General features: G+C 49.1%; 1 protein-coding gene across 3 annotated transcripts in view; it reads right to left on the bottom strand.

Annotated features, from left to right (window-relative positions):
- FGFR1 (fibroblast growth factor receptor 1) overlaps positions 1-22,535 on the bottom strand; it is a 48,510-nt gene extending 25,975 nt beyond the window's left edge. For 2 of the 3 annotated variants that reach the window (XM_079778815.1, XM_079778814.1), the window contains exons 1-2: positions 21,881-22,535; positions 12,947-13,125 (exon numbers count right to left, since the gene is read on the bottom strand). In XM_079778815.1, the coding sequence (XP_079634941.1) occupies positions 12,947-13,037 (91 nt within the window). In that variant the 5' untranslated portion in view covers positions 13,038-13,125; positions 21,881-22,535. The remainder of the gene's footprint in view (positions 1-12,946; positions 13,126-21,880) is intronic. The other variant, XM_079778816.1, reaches the window with a different exon arrangement.
- Between the last annotated feature and the right edge of the window lie 235 nt (positions 22,536-22,770).

Here is a 22,770-nt window from a genome sequence, read left to right on the forward strand (position 1 = left end):
CCACTGGCCGAGAGCCCAGGCCTCCCAGCCATGTGTCTGCAGCTGCGACCTGTCATGCACTTCCTGGTCTGGGTTCTGTAATGGAAAGATCATTAAGCGTGGGGGAGGGAAGGGAGGGAGGGAGATGAATCAATGAGGAAAAGGTAACCCTGCAGCTCGCACTCCGCGGTGCTCTAACCTTAAAGTCCGGTCAGGTTCCTTAAAGAAAAGGAATGTATTGCCCTCCCCCCACCCCACCCCCTACGAGGGCCTCTCTGATGGAGGGCCTCCCCTCCCCCATGCCCAGCAGAGCTAGTTTGGGGAAGGAAACACCACTAGCAGCTGGGCAGGAAAAAGTTGCTGCTCCCTAAACTTGCTGATGAATTAGGAGAGGCTTCAGCTGTGTCAGAATTTGCCTTTTAGACCCCCAAAACAAAAATGGGTGCATGAGCCCACAATTCACCGGGGCTCTCAGCACCCCAAGGCGCCTGCCCTCTTCTCTCCCGATCTGATCCCATCGACGCCATGGAGGGTCTGGTCACAGAGCTCTGGGTAAGAAGGGTCACTGCCCACTGCAGCGGGGAAAGGAGTGGGCTCAATGTTAAAGAAATGCCATTTGTTTTTTACATGATAAGAATAAAGGTGCTAAACATCCTTTTAAAATGAAAGGTGTGGACTGGTGGTGGCCAGGGCTGGGGAAGGGGAAGGGGGAAGAGTTGGTTGGGAAGGTGAACAAACCCATCCAGAGTGATGGCTGCACAGCAATGTGATGTGCTCACGCCACAGATCCGTACACTTGAAAAGGGTGAAAACCGTCCATTTTATGTGATGTATAGTTTATCACAATAAAAAATGGCAATGGTAGTGTTGGTTTTTTAAAAACAGGTTTTGACTTGGCAAAATAAGTTGTCAACCCTATGTAGTTTCTAAAATATAGGAGGAGGGACACTTTGGCCCATGAAATTTAAAAATCTGGGGTGACTGGCCTGTCCCACAGAATTGCAGGATGGCAGGGACCTAGAGGGTTCATTGAGGTACCACCCGTTCATTCTTCTCTCTTTCCCCTTTACACACATCGTGAAGGTTGAGCATTTAGTACTGGGTGTTTTATGAAATTAAAAGAACGTGGTTTAGGGATCTTTCTGCCTGAGAGGGTCTGGCTGTCTGGTAGAGAGCAGGCAGAAGCAGCAGGACCAAAGGCTTGGGGGAGGGTAAGGGCCAATATCTCCCTGGGGTCGCCTTTGCTCCGACAACTTGAATAATCAGGATCTTGGGGGAGAGATTCCTGCTCGGAGCTGTGTCAGCATTCCAGATGTCCTAAGGGATGAGAATGGGAGCCTAGTTTGAAATCCTTAGTTCCAAACTCTGCTTGACCACAGGTGGTTTTAACTGGCTGGGTGCAGCAGAAAGGGCATCTGAGTAGAAATCACTGAGATGACTGGGGCCATCGCTGCCAGTGTGGCCCCGGGCAAGCCCCACCCCCCCCACACACACACACTCAGGCCTCAAGTGTGACATGGAAAGGCTGATGGGCTTGACAAGCTCCAGCTCTAGCCAACATTCCAACTTTCAGCTGGGCCTTAGGAGTGGAGCATAACTCACTGCTGCCCCCTCCTACCCCCAATTAGCACAAAGCTCCCTTGGGTGTGAAGGAAGGCAAGCAGGGGTTCTGTTTTGTTCACAGAGCTCCAGACATCAGCACCTTCAATAAATATTTCTCTTCATCTCTTCTCTCCGGCCCGTTCTTACCAGAAGCTTTAGAATGGAAAATATGGAGTGGCCAAGAGGCTGTGCCTGGCAGAATGCTGGAGCCCAGTTATTCTAGAAGGATTTATTTCACGGAGACCTGGCAAGGTAAATAAATTTTCAAAATGGATTTGGAGTCTGAGGGTAGTGAAGGGCAGGCATAAAATAAATGCAGCCTCCAAATGTACCCTTCAGGCAGTAATACAGCCTTGATTGCTCAGATAACATTGATAAAAGTTTTGAAGGCCGAAGAGAGAACTTCATTCAGTAGTTAGTCAAGGAACCTGACTCTTCTAAGGTTCAAAAGCTAATTCCTAAAACCTAAGGAAAATAAACCTTAATTCCAAATGTAAACTCTGAAGGTTGACAATAAATGAGCAGAGATTTCTGAATGCAATTGGACTCTTTCTAACCAGCTGGAGAGCTGATCAGCATTCCAAAGGCTGTGATAATTGACTTAAAGCTCCAGGAAGAGGGTCTCCTACTTTCCAAGGAAAGCTTTAGACCACCTTCCCACTCCGTCCTCCCTCCCTCCTCAATACCCCCAGGCTAACGGACTTAGCCTTCTTCTACCTTTCCCCTCTCCCTCCCTATCTATTGTTGTATTTCTCTTCCTCAACTCTCAGACTTTCCACCTTCCTCATCTCTCCCCAGCACAGGAGTTCAGAGCTGAAAGCACTGATATCAGATAGACTTATTTGCTGCTTAACCTCGGCAAGCTTTTGTTTGAGCACTCTCTCTGAGTCAGTTTCCTAAAACTGTTAAGTGGAAATAACATCTACCTTATAGACGTTTTTCGGGGGAGAATTAATTGCATCAGAGATTCTCAAAGTGTGGCCCCTGGATGGGTAGCATACGCATTCTCTAGGAACTTGTTAAAACCCTCCAGCTCGGGGTCCCGCTTCAGATTCAAGAGCTCTGGGAAGGAACACTGCCATGGGTTTTAACAAGCCGGCCTGGTGAGGTCTGTGCAGTGAAAATCTGAGAATCACTGCACTGGATACTATGAGCTCAATATGTGGTAGCAATAACTAGTTATCACCTATTTCCCTTACCTTCCTATTGAAAAGGATTTTATTCCTATCTTTTCCTTTTTTTACAACTAGAAAGTTTAGGTACTTCTTTAAAAAAAGAAAACAATCACTTAACTGTGTTCATGCATGAATTCATTTATTCAAAAAGTATTAGTTAACATGTATCACACAATAAATTATTCTAAGGTGCTGTAGTGAACAAAAGACAAAACAAAACCTTTCCTACATGGCTTATGTACACGTACACACACACACACACACACACACACACACACACACACACACCTCATCAGAGCCCACAAATAATGGTTAATTTGTCCTTTCACTTAAGGAAAGAGGCCCTCTCTGTATTTTCATATGTTCTCATAACCTGGGTTTATGTCCTTATTTTATGTAGTCTTTGGATGACACTTTGTAAATGAGTCACTTATTGTATTTGCGTAAGTCTCCTAAGAGTAACGCTGGCCAGGGCTGGGCCTAACCCATGGCGAGGCTGGGGGAGGGATGATGGCATTTGTTCTGGGCTTCCCATTCAAGAGGGGCCTCTAAGCCTCTTGATGTTTCTCCCCAAAAAGTTTACCCAGCTAGTTACTGACAGAACTGGAAGAATACATTTACCAAACAACTTCCGTAAATCCTTGTTTTATTCCTGGGCACACACTTCAGATAGTATACCATAAGCTAATATGTACTTTTAAAATCCTGTCATTATTCGATGACTAGGCCAACTACATTGTAATACATATCTTTAAAACGATTAATTTGTTAAATGTAAAGCCTAAGAAAAACAAAATTTTTCTTGTTCCCCCATTTTTTTTGCATTTCTTCCAGTTTTTTTTTTTTTTAAATAACTGGTCGCCTTAAAACAATGCCAATGGTACAGCCTCTCTAAACCTCCATCCACCAGACATCGTGGGACCACAGCCATTTCAGAAGCAATCTAGGTGGTTGATGTGTCCCGGCAACCCCACTGCCTTCTAGAACAAGTGTGACCTGCCAAGAAAACCTGGGTGTAGCACCTGACACTTCGGGGACCTCTGACCCTAGACCTTCTCCAGGTAGGAGGTCTTGGCTACAGTGGAAAAGGCAGCCTCAACGGGGTTTTTCTTCTATTGATGATTCTGGGCTAGGAAACCACTTTTCGCGAGGGCAGCTCACAGACCTATGACCGATGCATCACTTCGACGTTAACAGCAGAACATCACACGAGAAATGGCACAAGGCAAGCATCTCCAGTGGCCCTTCCCCCAACCTCCCACACAGGTACACTCCGCCCCAGAAAGGGAGGTGGAGCCTGTTTCCTGTGAGGTCAAGGGGACTGACCTAGCAATGTTTAAACTGAAGCGCTGGTCTGCCCAAAGTTTTAGGGAAAACGCAGTCTGATGTAGGGATATAATATAATGGACTGGAAAAAAAACAAAAAACAACCACTGGAATCAGAGCTACCTGAGTCTGAATCCCAGTTCTACCTTTTCACCAGCTATATTACCTGAAACAAGTTACTTAACTCCTTGTCCTTTTCCGATTATGGGAATAAACCTATGGCTATGGGATAGGTGCAAAGATACAGAAATGTAAAGCATGCAGGTTGTAAAGATGCAATAAGTAGTATTTATTAATTATTATTGTAAAATACCTTTCTTTACTGTATAACTTTTTTAGGGCATTTTTTGTTGTCGTTGTCGTTGGTTCTCACCGGAGGATATTTTTCTTTTTTTCATTTTTAAAAAAATATATTTTTATTGATTTCAGAGAGGAAGGGAGAGGCAAAGAGAGATAGAAACATCAATGACGAGAGAGAATAATTCCACCCACTCCTGCACTCCACCCACTGAGGATCGACCCGGAAATCCGGGCATGTGCCCTGGACCAGAATTGAACCTGGGACCCATCAGTCTACAGGCGGACACTCTAGCTACTGAGCCAAACCAGCTAGGGCCCGGAGGATATTTTTCCATTGATTTTAGAGTGGAAGGGAGGGAGACAGAGAGGTGGGGGTGAGGGAGGCAGGGGGAGAGAGCAACGTCGATGTGAAAGAGACAGAGACACATGGATTGCTTGCCCCCTGAATGCACCTAGACTGGCACCAGGGATCGAACCTGCAACCCAGGTATGTACCCTTGCCTGGGAATTGAAACTCCTGGATGCACGGGCAACACTCTAACCACTGAGCAACAAGGGCAGGGCTTTTAAGGGCAATTTGGCACTATGTAATCAACAACTTCGAAATGTAAGTATCCTTGGATACATGAACAAATTTTATTTGTAAAAGTCTATTCACTTAAGTGAAAATTCTGAAAATAACCTAAACACCCAGCAGTAGAGGACTGGTAAGTAAATAAACTTTGCACAACCATATATTGGAGTTATATGTGGTTATTAAGCATGATGAAAAATTTTTCTCTGCAATAAATATGTGCTTAACAAACAAGCATATAAATCCATTGTTGAAAAATTACATTTGTATAAATGCAAGAAAAAATAGTCTAAAGCAGGGGTGGGGAACTTGTTTTCTGCCAAGGGCCATTTAGATATTTTATAACGTAATTCCCAGGCCATACAAAATTATCAATTTAAAAATTAGCCTGCTGTATTTGGTTAAACATTTAATTAACTCACCCCTAATGCCTAGGCAGGGCCAGACATTCCCCACCCCTGGTCTAAAGGAATATTCACAGCAGTGATTATTTTTGGATGATAAGAATGAGTTTTTCTTTTTAAATCAGTATTTTCTGAATTTTCTCTGATGACCCTAGATTACATATCAAAATGCCCATGTTTTAACAGAGCAATAAAAGTATTCTTTCTGATTGCTCTAAGTGGAGGAAACAGCTCTGTTAAAAACTACAGATACTGTAAGGCAGAGTAAAGTTAAACAGAAAGGGGAAAAAAAGAAATGATTAGTTTGGAGACAAAGGAAGGCTTCAAGGAGATGGCCCTAAACTATGCCTTAGGCTAAACCCAAGGTAAACCTTAAGCTAAGAATGGGAATTACCAAAAAAAGCGAAAGGATCAAAGGATAGGGATGGTCATTTCTAGCAAGGGACCAGGTTAAATAATGGTTAGGTAGGAATGTGTATGTTGCATTCAAAAAGGAAAAAGGAAGAGTTGGGTTTGCCAGTGAATGAAAAAAGAAAGGACCTTAGCCAGGGGCTAGGTCTCGTGAAATTCAACTTTCCTTGTTGATTAAGAATTGAACCTTTAAGTATTGCTGGTTTTTAACCTCTTTCCATGTCCAGCTCACAACCACTGAAGTCCGAACTTTGCTCAACTCCTTGACCCTTGAGAGGTTCAATGTGCCTACACATCCAAGGCCTGGGAAACACAGTGGCATTCACTCAAATGGCAGGGTCCGCTGCCCCAACATTCACCTCCCTTTACACAACCCATCCCAGGAGGCTCAGCCAGGTCACAACATGTGGGATGAGGAAGGAGCATTGAGTTTCAAGCTCTGCAGGAGCCAATCTTTCTCTGTGCCTGATCTCACTGGACAGACCCCTCACCCCAGCATTCCCCAGTTTACAGGGCACAAACCCTTTATTTTTAAAAATCTTCATCTGAGGATATATTTTTATTGATTTGAGAGAGAGAGAGACAGAGAAACATCAACATGGATAGGTTGCCTCATGTATGCGCCCTGAATGTGAATCGAACACACAACTTGGGTATGTGCCCTGACCGGGAATCAAACCTGTCACTTCTGGTACATGGGACGATGCTCCAAACAACTGAGGCACACTAGGTAGAGCAGGGCACAAACCCTTTATTTTTTTAAAAATATATTTTTATTGATTTCAGAGAGGAAGGGAGAGGGAGAGAGATAGAAACATCAATGATGAGAGAGAATCATTGACCTGCTGCCTCCTGCACACCCCCTAACTGGGGATCGAGCCTGCAACCTGGTCATGGGCCCTTGACTGGAATTGAACCCGGGACCCTTCAGTCCACAGGCTGACACTCTATCCACTGAGCCAAACTGGTTAGGGCCACGAACCCTTTAAATGCAGGCAGTGGCCACCTCATATGGCCAGTGGCAAGGTAAGAGTCTGCATGAACCAAGCAATAAGAGGGGAACTCTGAGGGCAGGAGCACAATGTCTAAGAGGCAACAAACCTACCTTGGGGGGCTTCAGGCAATTGCTCCTCTTCTTGGCCATCACTAGCTGGAAGTCAGAGCACTCCCCTCCCCCCAAGTTCAGGGGCAGCCTAAGGCTTCTTCTAAGAGGACAGTTTGGGATTTGCTCCAGGTCCTTAGGAACCCAGGTAGAGCAGTTAACTTTCAGCTCAATCACCTGGGGCCTGGCATGGGAAGTAGGAGGCAGAGAGAAGAGAATGTTTGCAATCAGACCCCAGAATGAACAGGGAGGCCTGGGCAGCTGGACTTTCCCCAGTCAGCAGGGAAACAGTTGTCTCATTTCCAGGCTCTGGGAAAGGAAGGAAGAGGCAAAGGTGGTGTCCACAGGGTGAGCTGGAGTCCCCAGCGGCCCCAGAGGAACAAGGCACTGGGAAAACAGGGCGCAGCTGCTGGTCAGGCTCTCTGACCCTGGACCTCGCCCTCCCGGGATAATGACTCCCGAGGACTCCCTTCTCCCAAGGCCATCCGTCAGCACCCCAGACACAAGCCATCACTCACTGCTTCTGCCGGACCAGAAGCAAGCACCCTGGCTGAGCCCCGATGACCCACCTCTGTGCTAGGACCACGCCAAAAGGAGGACACACTCTCTCGGGCTCCTGCCTGCCATTCCAGGCTCCCAGGTAGTCACAGAATCCGGGTGACAGAATCCTGGCCTCATTCTTTGTTTGGGCTCCCTCCCCTCCCCCACCAAAGGCAAGGGCTCTGGACAGCCATTTGTTCTTCCCTGAGAAATTCCTCCTCCCAGACTTCGGGGAGCTGGCTGGCAGAGCCAGAGTGGAAAATCAGTGGAGCTAATGGTGTAGCAATGCAGAAGCAAGAGCCAAGAACACAGCTCTGGAGTGGCTTTGCTGCACTCGCCGGCCTGGTCAAGCACTCCTCCCTCACATTCTCTCACATGCTGAGCGCTGGCCTCCCTACCCCCACCTTGCTCAGCTTCAGCAAAACACTTGCAAACACTCTTTCAAAAGCACTCTAGACACCCCTCTCTGGGGAGAAGGATGTGGGACAGGGCAGATCCTCTGGGAAAACCTGGAGGCTCAGCACCCTGCAGGTTTCTACAGCCCTGAATCCACCGCCCTTGTTCTCAAGTGGGTCAGCCACCATCCCCTTTTGCTCCATGTAATCCCACTCGTCTTTTGGCCGAGGGTGAAGAAACTCCTCTCATACATACAGTGTGTGAATCAGAAGTAAACAGGTTCTTCTAATTTCGCAAGAAGAAATTACGTTGGGGCGCGCGGTGGGGTGGAGGAGCGTTCCTGCATGTGTCCCAGGGCAGCCACTGGACACTGGTCCTCGGGCCACGCCAATGGGCTGCAGCCGGCGGGATCAGCGCCTGTCGGAGGCTGGTAGTGGGATAGCCTCAAGCACCTATTTGAGGGCTCCTCTGCAGATAGGCTGAAATGCATATCCCTTTGGGCCACAGGCATCCATGGGACCCCTGGGGAGGGGGGTGCCTGGGGTGGCCAGGGCATAAACTTGAGGCTGGAGCCATGCCTCTGGTACCACTTGCAGCCTCTCCCCCATGGTCGCAGGTTTCTGCGGAACACAAAGACAAAGCCTTGCTTTGTAGCGCCCGGCATCCAGGGGGCTTGCAGCCAGAACTGGAAACTGCAGCTTTTCCATTAAGTGTAACCTCTCCCCCTTCAACCGGCCACCAGACTCCTTCAAATCTGGAGAGGTGGGAGGAGCTGTAAACCCCTGCCCATTAAATTGCTTATTAGTTGCAGATTTCCAAGCATGTAGGCAAGTATTTTTGAGACTGCATAGTCTCATACTGTCCCCTCAACCACAGAGTCCGGGGTAGTTAACCACGTTATGCAGAAAAGGGGGCAGGACCCCCATGCCCGCTTGCAAGAAGTGGCCTTGCAAACGTTTTACTTGCTTTTCCCCAAGTCTTACTCTAAAAAAGGGAAAAAGACACAATGTCTTTCAAGTTGGTGTTTATCTTTTTAAAGGGGTGCTCCACCCATGCCCCAGCTTTAGTCTATCCACACAACGCCCCCTCCCTCAAAGCCTGATCTGAAACAAGCTGAGTCTTTAAGTTCCTAAACCGGAGAAGAAAAAGGAGAGGGAGGGAGGGAGGCTGGTTTTCCTGGAACCCTTATTAAATCAACTTTCCAAAGACAGCCAGAAACTCCAGGCCCTCCCCACTCCCTCAGGAGCATTTGCAGACTGGGGGAGGGGTTTTCAACACACACACACACACACACACACACACACATTCACACTCACAGCAAAGCCTTTCTAAAGAGGAAAAGCTCAGTGTGAGCAAGGTTTTGGGTAGTTTGCTTTAAACCTTTGCACAGACTTTTTACACATGGATTGCACTCTTTTTCTGATGACAACGGCAGGATTATTATTTAACAATCAGAAGGGCCAAGGCTATATAACAATATTTTACATTTATTTGAGAGATACCATATAGTTTACAAAGCATGAAGATAGACTGTCCCTTGTGACTTCACAATAGTTCTCTGAAGACTATGGGGCATCTGTCCTGTTATTACAAAGCTCAAGAGGGCCAAGTTATGCGAGAGGGCTGCACTAGGAGAGGGACTTATGTAATCAAACAGAGACCTATTCCCCAGGTCCAGGGGATTTCTACTTCTGTGTCCTCAGGCATTCCAAGTCCACTCATGAAACAAGCCGCTCATCACGTGCTCTCTCCTGGGGGGAGGGGTCCCAGGAAATGGTACCCACAGCTGCCGTTTATTGTTCTAGGAGCTTTGTATACAGTTTCATTTCATATTCACTATGACGTTAGGAGTAGATGTTCATTATCAATATAAGTTATTGAGGTGCAAAGAAGAACCTTCCCAAGAGTCGACAGTCAGGAGAAAACTTATGCTCACACAAAGATTTGTACACAAATGTTAACAGGAATTTTAGTAACAATAGCCAAAACTGTTAACAACCTAAAGCAGCGGTCGCCAACTGGTGGTCCGTGAGGTCTGAAAGGTTGGCGACGGCTGACCTAAAGGACCATCAACAGGTGAATGAATACATATTCACCATATAATTCCATTATATATGACTCTAGAACAGGCAAAGGTAAGCTGTAGTGATAGAAAGTGGATCAGGCTCAGCCGGTGTGGCTCAGTGGTTGAGCATTGACCTATGAACCAGGAGCTCAGGGTTCGATTCCCTGCCAGGGCACATGCCGGGGTTTCGGGCTCAATCTCTAGTAGGGGATGTGCAGGAGACAGCTGATCAATGATTCTCTCTCATTACTGATGTTACTATCTCTCTCTCCCTTCCTCTCTGAAATCAATAAAACTATATTTTAAAAAAGAAAAAAAAAGGAAGTGGATCAGTGGTTGCCAGGGGTCTGTGTTACAAAGGGGCCTGAGGGAAGTTTTGAGGGAGATGAAAATGTTCTTTATCTTGATGGGGCTGGTAGTTACGTTTATCAAAACACATTGAACTATACAATTAAAATGATCTATTTTACAGAATGTAAATCATACCTCAATCAAGTTGATTTTTTTAAGTGGCCATCTGACTTAACTCTTTACTGCTGCACAGCCTCCTAATGCCCCCTCCACCTCTCTGGTTCCCTCCTTCCTGTTCAGGGGGCCTGTACTTTGTCCTCATCAGGACCTTCAGCCCTCTGGCTCCATCCTTCCTCACTGCCCCGGCTTCCTTTCCCTGCTTGGACCCACAGCCAGCAGCTTCACTATCCCCCCTCCACCACCTCTACCACCACCCCTAAAATTCCAATGCTTGTACCCTTACACATCCCCTTTCTGCTTATAAGGGCCCAGGCTACCCTCCATTTTGGGGCTGCAAAAGAGTTTCTTAGAGAAAGGTGTTTTCTTGTTTAAAAGTACTTTAGGGTCCATTATAAACTCACATTCTCAAACCTCATCCAAGCCCTCCTTGCTTTTGGACTCTCTTATCACCATCTTCACTGTGGCTGATCCAAATCGTCTCTACTCCTCACAAACCTCCCCACCTAACTTACTCCCCTCACCTCACCTTGTCTGTGTCTCTAGTCACTGGAGTTGCCATCCAACCTACTTAAACCAACCCATAGATTCTATTTCTATAGAGTCGCCACTATTTTTTCCTTCCTTTACAACCTCAGAGCCCCCAAGCTAGTTTGTAACCTCACTTCATTTAGCTAAACATTAAAAACAAACATCTAACTCTCTTTCTGGAGCTCCTAACATTTTACATTTAAGTGCTTTTGTCTGGATTAGCTCACTTAATCCTTTATTGCTGTCCCCATTTTAAAGATGAGCAAACTGTCCTGGCTGAGTTGGTTAGCATGTCGTCCCAAAACACCAAGGTTGTGGGTTCAATCCCTGGTCAGGGCACATACAAGAATCAATAGATGAATGCATAAATAAGTGGAACAACAAATCGATGTGTCTCTCTAAAAATCAATAAGTAACATAAAAAAAAAAAAAGATGAGCAAACCAAGGCTTAGTGTGTTTGACTAATCTGTCAAAGCAAGTAATGCAGCGATTAAGTGGTGGAGCAGAATTCAAACAAGTCCATCTTCTTCTTCCCATCCATCCAAATTCAGCTACCAGGTTAGTTTTCTAAAAGTGTAAAAGTTTTCAAGATTCCCAGTATCTACCAATTAAATATAGCAGGGCATTAAGACCTTCCATATGCTCATAACTCAATCTAATTTTTCTGGGTGTTACTTCCCACCTACCTACCTACGTACCAGGTAAATCGTTCTCTGTATACCTTATACATCCTGCCTCAGTACCTTCACTCATGCAGTTCCACCTGGAATGTCTCTCAGTTCCCTCTTCCAATCCCCTTCCCATCCTTCTGGACCCATCTCAGATGTTCTCTGCTCCCCTCGTCCTCTGCATGCCCACTGCCTTTTGTTGTAACTCCATTGTGTGGTTTAAACATGGTCTGCCTTGTACTTACATAACCTCTGTACTTATCTCCCCACTACCAGATGGTGGAGAAGGTCTCTCCTGCTTTGGGTCTTTGTCATGTGCTAGCTCAGGTGTTGTCTTTAGTTCTGTTGCTGAATGCAACATTAACCCGCCTGCTTCAGCCAGCGCACACTCTAGAAAGTCTCACGCACCCTTCCCTCCTCCTTCCCCATCACTACACAAGCGGACAAATATTCTCACGCATCATTTATGATTCAAATAGGTCCTGACAGCTGAGACTGACAACCCCTTTAAACGCAGTCACCATGCCATGGGCACATGGAGCCTTTTACCCACTGCCTGCCAACCTTCTCTATTTATGTGATCAGCCACTGAATCACAAGCCACACACCCTCTGGCCGCAGAAAAGCTCACATATTAATTCTTAGAGATCCATGAAAGTCACCAGGTATCTCTCAAGTATTTTTATAACTCCAGCAAATCCCATGAGCAGCAGGGCAAGTCCTTCCCATTACTAATGTAATAAGCTCTCTGCATTTCCAACAAGCTGTAGATCTCTCCCAGCTCCCAGGCCCCATTATGCTCCCTGGTTCTCCATCTCTTCCAAATCTCTCCAGCAGTACATACACCCTCAGACGACCTGCAAACAGGGCCTGGGAGATGTGGTCAAGAAAGGTAAATGGCAAGCACGTGGCCAGAGCTACCAACCCTCACAGAAGATGTGTCTTTGGAACAATTTTAGAAGCCAGAGGTCTTTATCAAGCTCCCACACCCCTCAACATCCCCTGTAGCCTGATGTAAGTTCTAACCCCAAATTCATAGGTCATTCACTCCCCATTGCATCACCCAACTCCATTTCATTAATCGTCTAGGTTAGAGAGCTGGCTCTTGGATCCCAATCAAAGAGATCTTTTCTCAGAAGAAAAAAGCATAAACCCACCTAGAGCGTGTCACCTCTGACAAATGTTGTCACCAGCCTTCATGACCCAACCTCTCGTGAGGTTGGTTATGTTTAAAATCAGGCCCGAACCAGCCCAGGTATCTTGGGAGTCTTTCCTACAGGAAAAGAGCCCTTTGCTCCACCTGGGATGGGCCTTCCACATCACCTCCAAACACATCACCTCCGTCCCAGCCTGCCTTGTTTCCGAGGGCCAGAAGTCCGGGCTGACCTTCAGCCGGTGCCTTACCTTGTTCCGGCAAGGTCGGGGCTGGCCTGGCAGTGCAGAGTGTGGCTGTGACCAGCACAGCCCAGAAGAGGAGGCACTTCCAGCTCCACATCCCAGTTCTGCAGTTAGAGGTTGGTGACAAGGCTCCACACCTCCATGGAGACTCCGCCCTGAGCTTGAACCTCCTTTTCAAGCTGACTCTGAGGAAAGAAAAAAACAAAAACTTAGGAGGGTCTGCGTTGGTGGCGGGGGGGGGGGGGGGGGAGCAAGGAGCAAAAGAAGTTAACGCAGGCACACAGTCACCCTGTCCAGAGGGTGCTTGAAGCAATACCTTACTCCTTTAAGCACAGAGAAGAGAACTGTGGTCTGACCCAATGTTGAGTTCAAGGTGAAAGGCCTTACTCAGAGAAAGGAGTGTTTTCATTTAGTTCTCAATTATTTATTGAGTGTGGACTGTGTACAAGCTTTGCTGCGAAAATCGTCATGAAGTTCTCCAAGGCATAAGCACCAAGATCATTTGTGCTGGGAAAGCAAATGGCTTTATGAAAATCCCAAACAGGTCTGCCGCTTCATAGGCAATGGCATCACGGAGTATGCTGGAGCCTTCAGTATGCCCTGTAGGGGGCGTGCAGGAGGCAGCCAATTGATGTTCGGCTCTCACATCCTTCTCTCTCTCCTCTCTCTCTCTCTCTCTCTCTCTCTCTCTCTCTCTCTCTCTCTCTCTCTGTATATCCTCAGGTGAGGATTGAGAGATTGAGAGAGAGAGAGAGAGATGAAGAATCAAGCATTAAGGCAAGGACTAGGAAATGGGAGCCAAGTAAGATACTGACCCTCTCTCGACCTGTGACGAGGAATCGGGGGGGGGGGGGGGGGGGGAAATCTCCAAGGTGCTTTCTTTTTGTCTTGAGAACTGAGGGATCTCGGGTTCTATCAGCTTCCCTCAGGGAGAGAACACAACTCTCACCAACTCCTTAAAAAGAGCCTTAGAGTGCGGAACCGTGAGGTGGGTCCAGTCCTCTTCCCTGATGTGTGAAAGGTGACAGCTGATGGCCAATAGAAATGAATCCAGAAGTGGGAAACAAAAGGTTGTGCTGAGGAGACAAAGGCTCTTATAAGGGCTGACCAAAGATGGCTCATGCCAGCCCTGGTTAAAAGCATAGTCTACAGCCCTTTACCTTTCTAGTGGAAAAATTTAAGACAACCCCCCGGGGTCTTAAGGAACAAGGGATTGTTGCTGATAAACATTTACCAAGTGATAAGACTTTCTGGGCACTGTTTGGGCTATATCGAGGTGACCATCTCCATCGTCCAGGTGGCTTTTGTCCTAAATACTCTAGGGAACCATCCAAGTTATTCAGAGAATCCACTTCCCCGGAACATGCCCTAATGTGGTGCTTCAGCCCTGCCTCCTCTCAGCCAGACGGGGCCCCTGTGAGTGAGTCAGTCTGGGCTGGCAGAAACCCCCCGGATTCTTGGCTTCGTTCACATGTGTTTGCCAGCGGGAGTACAAATACACTACCACCACCTCCCTCTGAAGGCTTTCCTAAAATTTTTTTAATGATTTCAAATCAAAGGAGTAGTGAACATTTTTATTTTTCTAAATTTAGGAAAGGGACTAGAAGAGAGAGACCAGAACAAATGTTTATTGAACACCCACTACATGTCAAGCATGTACTAGGTAAAATCTGTAAGTATAAAACTTCAGCCCCAGCCGGTTTTGCTCAGTGGATAGAGCATCGGCTTGCGGAGTGAAGGGTCCCAGGTTTGATTCCGGTCAAGGGCACATGCCTGGGTTTCTGGCTCAATCCCCAGTGGGGGGGCATGGATTAATGATTCACTCTCATCATTGATGTTTCTATCTCTCCCTCGCCCTTCCTCTCTTAAATCAATAACAAAACAAACAAACAAAAAAACAACTTCATTGCTTCTTCACTATAAACTTATGGGGGGCAGGAATTATTATTCCCTTTTATGCCATGGGGAAACTGAGACTCAAAGAGGTTAAGTGTTTTTGCCCAAGGATGTGCAGCGGGTAAGCAACAGCACCAAAACTTTCATCACCCAGGTTTTCAGATGCTGGAGAGCAAGGTGAGAGGAAGCAAATTAGAGGTTGATCATATCTGGCTCTATCTGATGCAAACTCATTTTCTCCAAAGAGTATCCCTGTGCCACGGAGAAACCAGGTAGGTAAGGACAGGTCCCAGGTAACTCTGGAAATGAGAGAGCCTTGATTTTCAATTCCATTGGTTGAAAGACCCTTGGAAACAGCTCACCGATGTGCCATCTAGGACATAGGATGGGGCATGATCCCTGGCTTGGGATAGAGGGGATGCTTGCCAGAGGACGTCCCTAAACCACATTCCACATCTCATTACCTCCCAAAGACACACCAAAGTGATGCAGGCCTATCACCCAAGAAGATACACCCAACTAAGAACCCAAGTCCCACAGGAACCATCAGCGTAAATCAGTGAATGTTTAGTATCCAGTGGGAAAGCGTGGCATCATCTTGAGATGATTAAACCTGCTTTCAAACGTAGCAGACAGGCAGTTTTCACCACCACCTGACCACTCTGTCCCCTGAAAAGCCTGCCCCCCTCCTCACATGTGCGGGTTGGCTGCAGGCTGTCCTCTTTCAGCTGTGCAGTCACTGCACTTCCAACTAACCTGGCAGCTTCCCTACAAAAGTCTCTTCTTCTGCGTCCCCTCTGGGCCCCAAATCCCACATCTGTAAAACAAAGGATGTTAAGAAAACTCACTCCCTGTCTGGCACCAACTCCTGGAATGAGAAGGTACATGGGCACACATCCCATTGCATTAAACACAGTGATGCAAACCACTAATCCACACACTGCCTGGGACCCTAGGCACTGCCACCTTCTCCTTCACCTCACCTTCTTCTCATTCTACTAACTAGTGAAGTATTAAAATCCCCTAGAGACAGCCTCCTTCCTTCACTGCTGGACTGATGTGAAGGTGTACACAGCAGCTTCCTCAGAGACCCTACAGCTGGCTCCCCCATATGTCAGGTCTCCTTGGACTGGCCATCAACTCTGCCTGGGTGCAGAGTTCCTCACTAGCGAAGCGGGGGGGGGGGGGGGGGGAGAGGGGCGGGGGCGGGGGAGACACACATACACATACATCTCAGTTTTCCCACTTGTTGGAGGGGCTAAAATATTTGTCTTGCCTACACCACAGGTGGTTATGAGGATCAAATGGGCAGCGCAGGCGAAAGTACCTGCTCTCTCCTCTCCAAGTACTAATTCAGTGTAAAATGAGATAGTGGCTGTTGAGAAAGCAGGGGCTAGAATATATGACCTTGCATTTCTCTTGAATTCTAAGAGTAAAGATTGTATGACCATCAGATCTTCTTGTCCAAAAATGATGTAGGGAAAACTAGCTTATGAGTTCGAGGCTTTTTCTTTGTATTCTGGAAAAAGTAACTAATTACTGCCCTTCCATTTATGACCCTGCTACCCTGAGAGAGTCACTGAACCGTTCTGAGCCTCAGTTCCCCACTTGTTGGATGGGGGCTAAAATATTTGCCTTGCCTACATCACAGGTTATGAGGATCAAATGGGCAGCATGGGTGAAAGTACCTGCTCTCTCCTCTCTGAAGTTCTAATCAAATGTAAAGAATTATAAACACTGTGCTTGGAGTCACTCCTAGACTGCCCTCAGGATATTTTGGTAATTGGCAGCAGTAGGACAAACTTCCTACCTTTACAAAGCGATTTCTCACTAGCCATCTTCAAGCCCCATACTCTAAACCTAGCTGTCCCATCTGACGGCCACCAGCCACTTGTGGCTACTGAGCAACTGAAACGTGGCTAGTGGGAATTGGGGTGTACTAGAAATGAAAAGAAAACTTGGTATAGAAAAAAGTAAAGTATCTCAATAATTTTTATATTGATTACGTGTTTAAATTATAATATTTTGGCTAAATTAAGTACATTATCAAAAGCTAAACAAATTTAATTAATAAAAATTAATTCTGCCTGTTTCTTTTTACTTAATTTCTAACTTGGCTACTAGAAAAATCTAAGATTACAAGTAGCTTATGTTTTATTTCTATGGGACAGCACAGCTCTAGGCAACCTCCATATCCTGCCCAAGTGTTTCTTTGCCTTTTCCTCCATCTTCCACGAGCCTAGCTTTCACATTCTGAGCCCCATATCAAAAAGCTACAACTCTGCCCTAACCGGTTTGGCTCAGTGGATAGAGCATTGGCCTGCAGACTGAAAGGTCCCAGGTTCGATTCCGGTCAAGGGCATGTACCTTGGTTGCGGGCACATCCCCAGTAGGAGGTGTGCAGGAGGCAGCTGATCGATGTTTCTCTCTCATCGATGTTTCTAACTCTCTATCCCTCTCCCTTCCTCTCTGTAAAAAATCAATAAAATATATTTAAAAAAAAAAAAAGCTACAACTCTTTCTTGGGCCTTCTAACTGAGGGTCTCATCCCGCTGAATTTCCAAAAAGCACCATGGGATCGCAAGCTCCTTAAGAGCAGGGTCTGGACCTGACTAGTCTTTGTTAATACCCTTAGCATCTAACATGTACACAGCAGATGCCGACACATTTATTAACTGGATGAATAAATGAATAAAAGAAAGAAAGGCTGATTGAAAAGAGACGGATATAGATACTCTTGCAGAAAAGAGGTTGAGAATGCCAGAGAAAAGCAATAGTCAAGTACTCCTTGTTAGCCAGCCAAGCTCAAAATACACCAACTGGGACATTTTGTAAACCTCTCAATTCCTCAGACTTGAGGAAGTAACACCACAACATTAATTCCTTTAGACGGGAATAAGACTGACTTCTTAACAGAACGGTTGCCTTTCCCAAAAGTGAGCATTTTCTGCTCACTGCTGAGAGTGGCAGAGCAAATACTCATTAAACATCTGAAAAAAGTTACGCAGCTCAGCTTGCGGAATTTTAGTTGATCCAAGGGAAACACGAATTTTAAATTTTTGAGTTCCTGTAAAAAAAAAAAAAGTATCTAAATGTCCTTGGGGCCCTGGCTGGTTGTTCAGTGGTTACGGCGTCAGCCCTTGGATTGATGGGTCTCTGGTTTGATTCCTGATCAAGGGCATATAACTCAGTTGCAGGCTCAATCCCAGACCTTGGTCAGGGTGCGTGTGGGAGGCAACTAATCAATGTGTCTCCTTCACATCAATGTTTCTCTCTCTCTGTCTCTCCCCTTCCCTTTCACTCACTCTAAAAAAATCAATGGAAAAAGTATCCTCAGGTGAGGATTAACAACAAAATGTCCTTGGGAGTGAGGTATATAAACTAGGAAACCTTGCTTTTGAAGACAGGATGGATTAGTGCACCGCCACCATATTCTTTTTTTTTTTTTCTTCCCGCCACCATATTCTTGGTGTTGTTCACCCAGTGAGGGCTATTTACTTGGGGACCAAACATAGTTCCTTTAATTGCAAAGGGGGAATGGTGGTAAGGAGAGGATTTCTGTTTAAGGTAGATGCAAGTGTAGGGGGGAAGGCAAATATCCTAGCCTGAGTCTGGCATTTAATCCTCTCTGGAAGCACCAGAATCTTCTCTAAAGCTCTACATCTGGACTCCCACCAGTCCCTGGCGCACTCAGACCTTTTACAAAGCTCTTGGGAAAACAAATGCAAGACAAATTTCCCCAGAGGAAATTAAACTCCAGTGATGTGAATAAGACCTATGAATCAATTCTCTCTACCGCCCTTTCCCGCATCAGCAACAGGCTCCAACTTTCCTACGAAGCTCTTAACTAACAGCCATTTTGATGAAAGATTAAAAAAATGGAGGCAAGAAGAAAGCGTTCGGAGGAGCTGGCTGCTAAAACCCTACGCTCACAGGAGCAAATCGCCTATTTTAAGGAGTCTTGTTTCAGGTCAACATCCAACACAAACAAACAAACAAAAAGCTTACAGCTCAAAGCAAAAACCCATGGCTTTGCCTAGGTCTCCATGGCTGGAGTCAGCCTACTGGAGGCTCAACTCAACCTCCCTGCAGTCCCCCAGGAAGAAGGCCAGCCCAGGCTGGCGGTGCCTGGAGGTACTTACTCTAATCCTCTCCCTCCGGAGGGGTGGAACAATAGCATCTGGGAGGCTCCTTCTCTATGTCTTCCTGTGCTTTCTGCTTCCCTTCCTATTCTAAGGGTGCCTAACCTAACCTCCTCCTTGGCCAGAGGCAACGACGGAGAAGTACCCAGGACTGTCTTCTTGAGAACCAACTGAAGAGTTCTTGAGTACTCTGGCCCAAATCCCATTTGTGAAAAATGCCTCCAAGATGAGCATTTCTACAAGCATGAGAAGAACAGGCAGGGAAAGCACACGTGTCCAGTGGCTGTCCATCTGGACGGCCCCCAATAAAAAGCTGACACTCAGCTATGACGAAGAAGAGTAAATGCAACACATAGTTCAAGGAGCCGGTCACGGATGCAGTCAGAATACAACCACCCCAGCTGGAGCCGGGCGCCAGCAGCCTCCTTGTCCCCAGCACCCTGTGCTCCTTTGGGGTCAGCAGCAGCCCTGGAACTTCTCCCAACCAAGTGGTGTGTGTGTGGGGGGGGGGGGGGGGAGAGATATGCAAATAAGTCATTAGATAAGCAGGCCGCCAGGACAGCCTCCGTGGGCAATGGCTCTCCCTCTCCCTCTCAGTCACGGAAAGGAAAGGAGATGACCCAGGCTGGGGGGTAATTAACCAGACGGAGGCACAGCACGTCCCCTGGGGTCCTCCTACTTAGCCTTTCAACAAGCCTCAGAGAGGAAACTGAGCCTGGGCCAAGGGGAGAAAATGGCCACTTTCTGCTAAGCCGTCTCAAGGCTAAGGTTCTACAATTTAGATGGTATTCCAAAAAAAGCACTGGCCCGGAGGTGCAAAGGGCAGGGCACATCTGCGGAGGAAATAGTCACCTTAATTACCATGTCTAGAGAAAGTGCGATTTCATTACAGCCTCCAAAACTACCGCCCAAAGGAGAAACCAGAGAAGGGTTTTCAATTTGAAAGAGACTGGGAAGGAGAGGGTGAGGGAGACCCACAACTCTCCCCACCCTCCTGCAACTGGGGACCACAAGGTGCTTTCCTGCCCCAAAGGACGTTACAAAACACACACACACACACACACACACACACACACACACACACACCCCTTAACAATCCAGCCCCCGCTTTCAAAACTGTAGCTGTTAAATGGTAAAATGTCCCACTTTAGTTTCCAGGGCTGCAGCCCAAACAACTCCTTGAAAACACACAGGCAGCAGCGCCGCTGGCAGCAACAGCTACAGCCCCTCCCCAACGCCCCCAGCCACTGCACTCGGGGCTCGCTCCCGGGAGGACGGAAGAGGGACCCGCAGGGACGCCGCCGCCGGACAGGGTCAGAGGCTCCTGCCGCCCCAGCTGTAACCGAGGGGACAAGAAGCAATACTTCAGTCCCAGAAACTTCCGTCAGGGCCAGTTCAGGGTCGACCCATGACCCAAAGTCCACCGCCAAGCAGATGCACCGTTTTCGGGTGCCACCCCCTAAAAACCTTGGCCCCAGGTTCTACGATGCCTCTTTTCCGCACAACCTACAAAGCACCAGCACCACCAGATCCTAAATAACTTCGGAGCCAGGGTCACTTCTTTCGCTCCCCAAATCCCAACGCCTCATCTCCAAGTCTTAAGAAATCTTAAAGAGGGAGGTGGAAAGGGAAGAAGAAGGGATGTTAATAACGTGGCTGCGGTGTACCCATGTGGGGTGAAACCACCAGATGCGGCCGCTACATCTGGAAAATGGGGGTGGGGTGGGGTGGGGGTGGGGGGACGTGTTGGGGGAGAAAGACACGGCAGAAAGTTTTAAATGGGCTCATCGCTTCTGGGCCCAGAAAGGAGAAGCAGGCTTCACCCCCTCTCCCGAAGGTCTGGCTGCCTTCACAGGCTGTGTGCTAAATGAACTCCATCTACGACGTCAATAAATTCCTCCGCAAATGAGGGTTCTACTAGCCCTTCTTCTCCCCAAACCCCAAACACGACGGGGCTGGGGGTGGGGGTGGGGGACAGAAGGGTCTGGCCCAGAGAAGCAACAAGCATCGCTGCCGAGGGGACCGCACCGGACGAAGCCCTCCTCCCCTCCCCCACCTCCCAGAGCCAGATTGGAACAGAACGTCCCCCTCCCCCAGACCCCCGCGTCGGACTTCACACACCCCGCTGCGCGCCCGCCCCTTCCCCAAACTCTGACCCTTTCCGAGAAGGACTGAGTGGAAGATAAGCCCCGCTGGAAAAAGGGAATTCCTTTCTCGCTCCGCCAAAGCACATTCGGCCATTTGGTGACGACACAGGACTTAAAACCAATTCGGAGAGAAGCGAACTTGGCCCACCCCATCTTTCCTTCTTCTTGCCCCCACCCACCCAGCCGCCCCATCCCTAACCCCTACCCGAGACTTTCCCGAGGTGATCAAGGACTGAAAAATACCCCGGATTTTTAACGTCCCATTCAAAGCTACTTGCGGGATGGGGGTGAGTCCCCGTGAGTGGACTAGAGAGAGGAGTGGGGTGCAAACACACACACACACACACACACACACACCCACCCCACACTCCACCTCGCTGCCCACTCCCACCCTCCTCCCCAGTCCGAGGAGGTCGAGGGCCGCCGCCACCCTCGTCCCGGCCGTCCCTCCCCGACTCACCGAGGAGCCGCCGCCTCGCCAGCTCCCAGCGCGAGTTGGCGGAAAAGTTGGGCGGCGGGACGGGCGCGGGCAGGGGGCGCAGAAGGCGACGCGAGCGGAGGGAAGGCAGGGCAGACAAAAGGGGGGCGCCGAGCGCTGCAGAGGGAGCCGGGGTGGAGGGGGCGGGCAGCCCGCGGAGGGAGGCGCCCGACTCGAGCCGCCGGCGGCCGGGGCAGCGCGCAGCCAGGAGGCTCCGGCGCCGGGGTCGCTGGGGATGCCAAGCCCGCCCCGGATCTGGGGGCGCCGCGATTCCTACCTCACTCGGCGCTGCGGTTCCGCCTCTGGAGAGTCCGCCGTGGCTCGATCGGGCGGGCGGGCGCCCGCGTCCCCCGCTCCGGCCCGCCGCCCCCGGGCTCCTGGCGGGGCCGCGACAGCCCCGCGGCCGGCTCTCGACTCCCGGCGGCGCTCGGAGCCCGGTGCCTCCAGTCCGGGCGGGAACAATGGAGCAGAAGCGGGTGCCCCGGAGGCGGGGCTGGGGGAGGGCTCCGTCCGCGCCCGGGGTCTTCAGACCCTGTGGCCCCCTCTCCAGACCCGGCGGCGGCGGCGTCTCACGCTTCTTGCAGCCCGGGCTCCATCTCCGTGCGGGGCCCCGGCGCCGCGGCGTGCCCGGCTGCGGTGCTGGCACCGTGCGCCCCGCGGGGCGCCCCTCGGACCGGAGGAAAGTCCTCAGCCTACGCGGCTTTCCCGCGGCGGCGCGCGCTCACGGCCGGGCAAGGCGAGGTCGCCGCAATGCGCTAAGCAGAGTGTCGGTCCTGTCCAGGCGTCGCCGCCCAGCTCCGGGCACCAGCCGGGCTCCTCCGCGCGCAGCCGCTGCACCCGAGTCCGGGCTCCCGCTCGCCGCCGTCCCAGTGCCCGCAGGAGCGCTCCGAGCGCTGTGCGCCGGCGAGGCGCGAGGCTGCTCCCTCACTCCCACCCCGCGCTGGTCCCACCCCCTCCTCCTCCCCTGCAGCTGCCTGCTGGGCTTTGTAGTTCCCGAGCCTCGGCCGGGGGAAGTGGGAGCCGGCCGAGCTGCCCGCGCTCGGCCACTCCTTTCCTGCAGTCCGGTCAGCGTCCGAGTGCGCGCCCGCCCCTCCTTCCGAGCACCGCCCGGGAGGGCGCCCGAATTTCAGGCGGTGGACAGATGAGCAGTTTGGGGTGTGAGGGTTG

Source organism: Cnephaeus nilssonii (assembly GCF_951640355.1).
Source record: "Cnephaeus nilssonii genome assembly, chromosome: 8".
NCBI lineage: Eukaryota > Metazoa > Chordata > Mammalia > Chiroptera > Vespertilionidae > Cnephaeus > Cnephaeus nilssonii.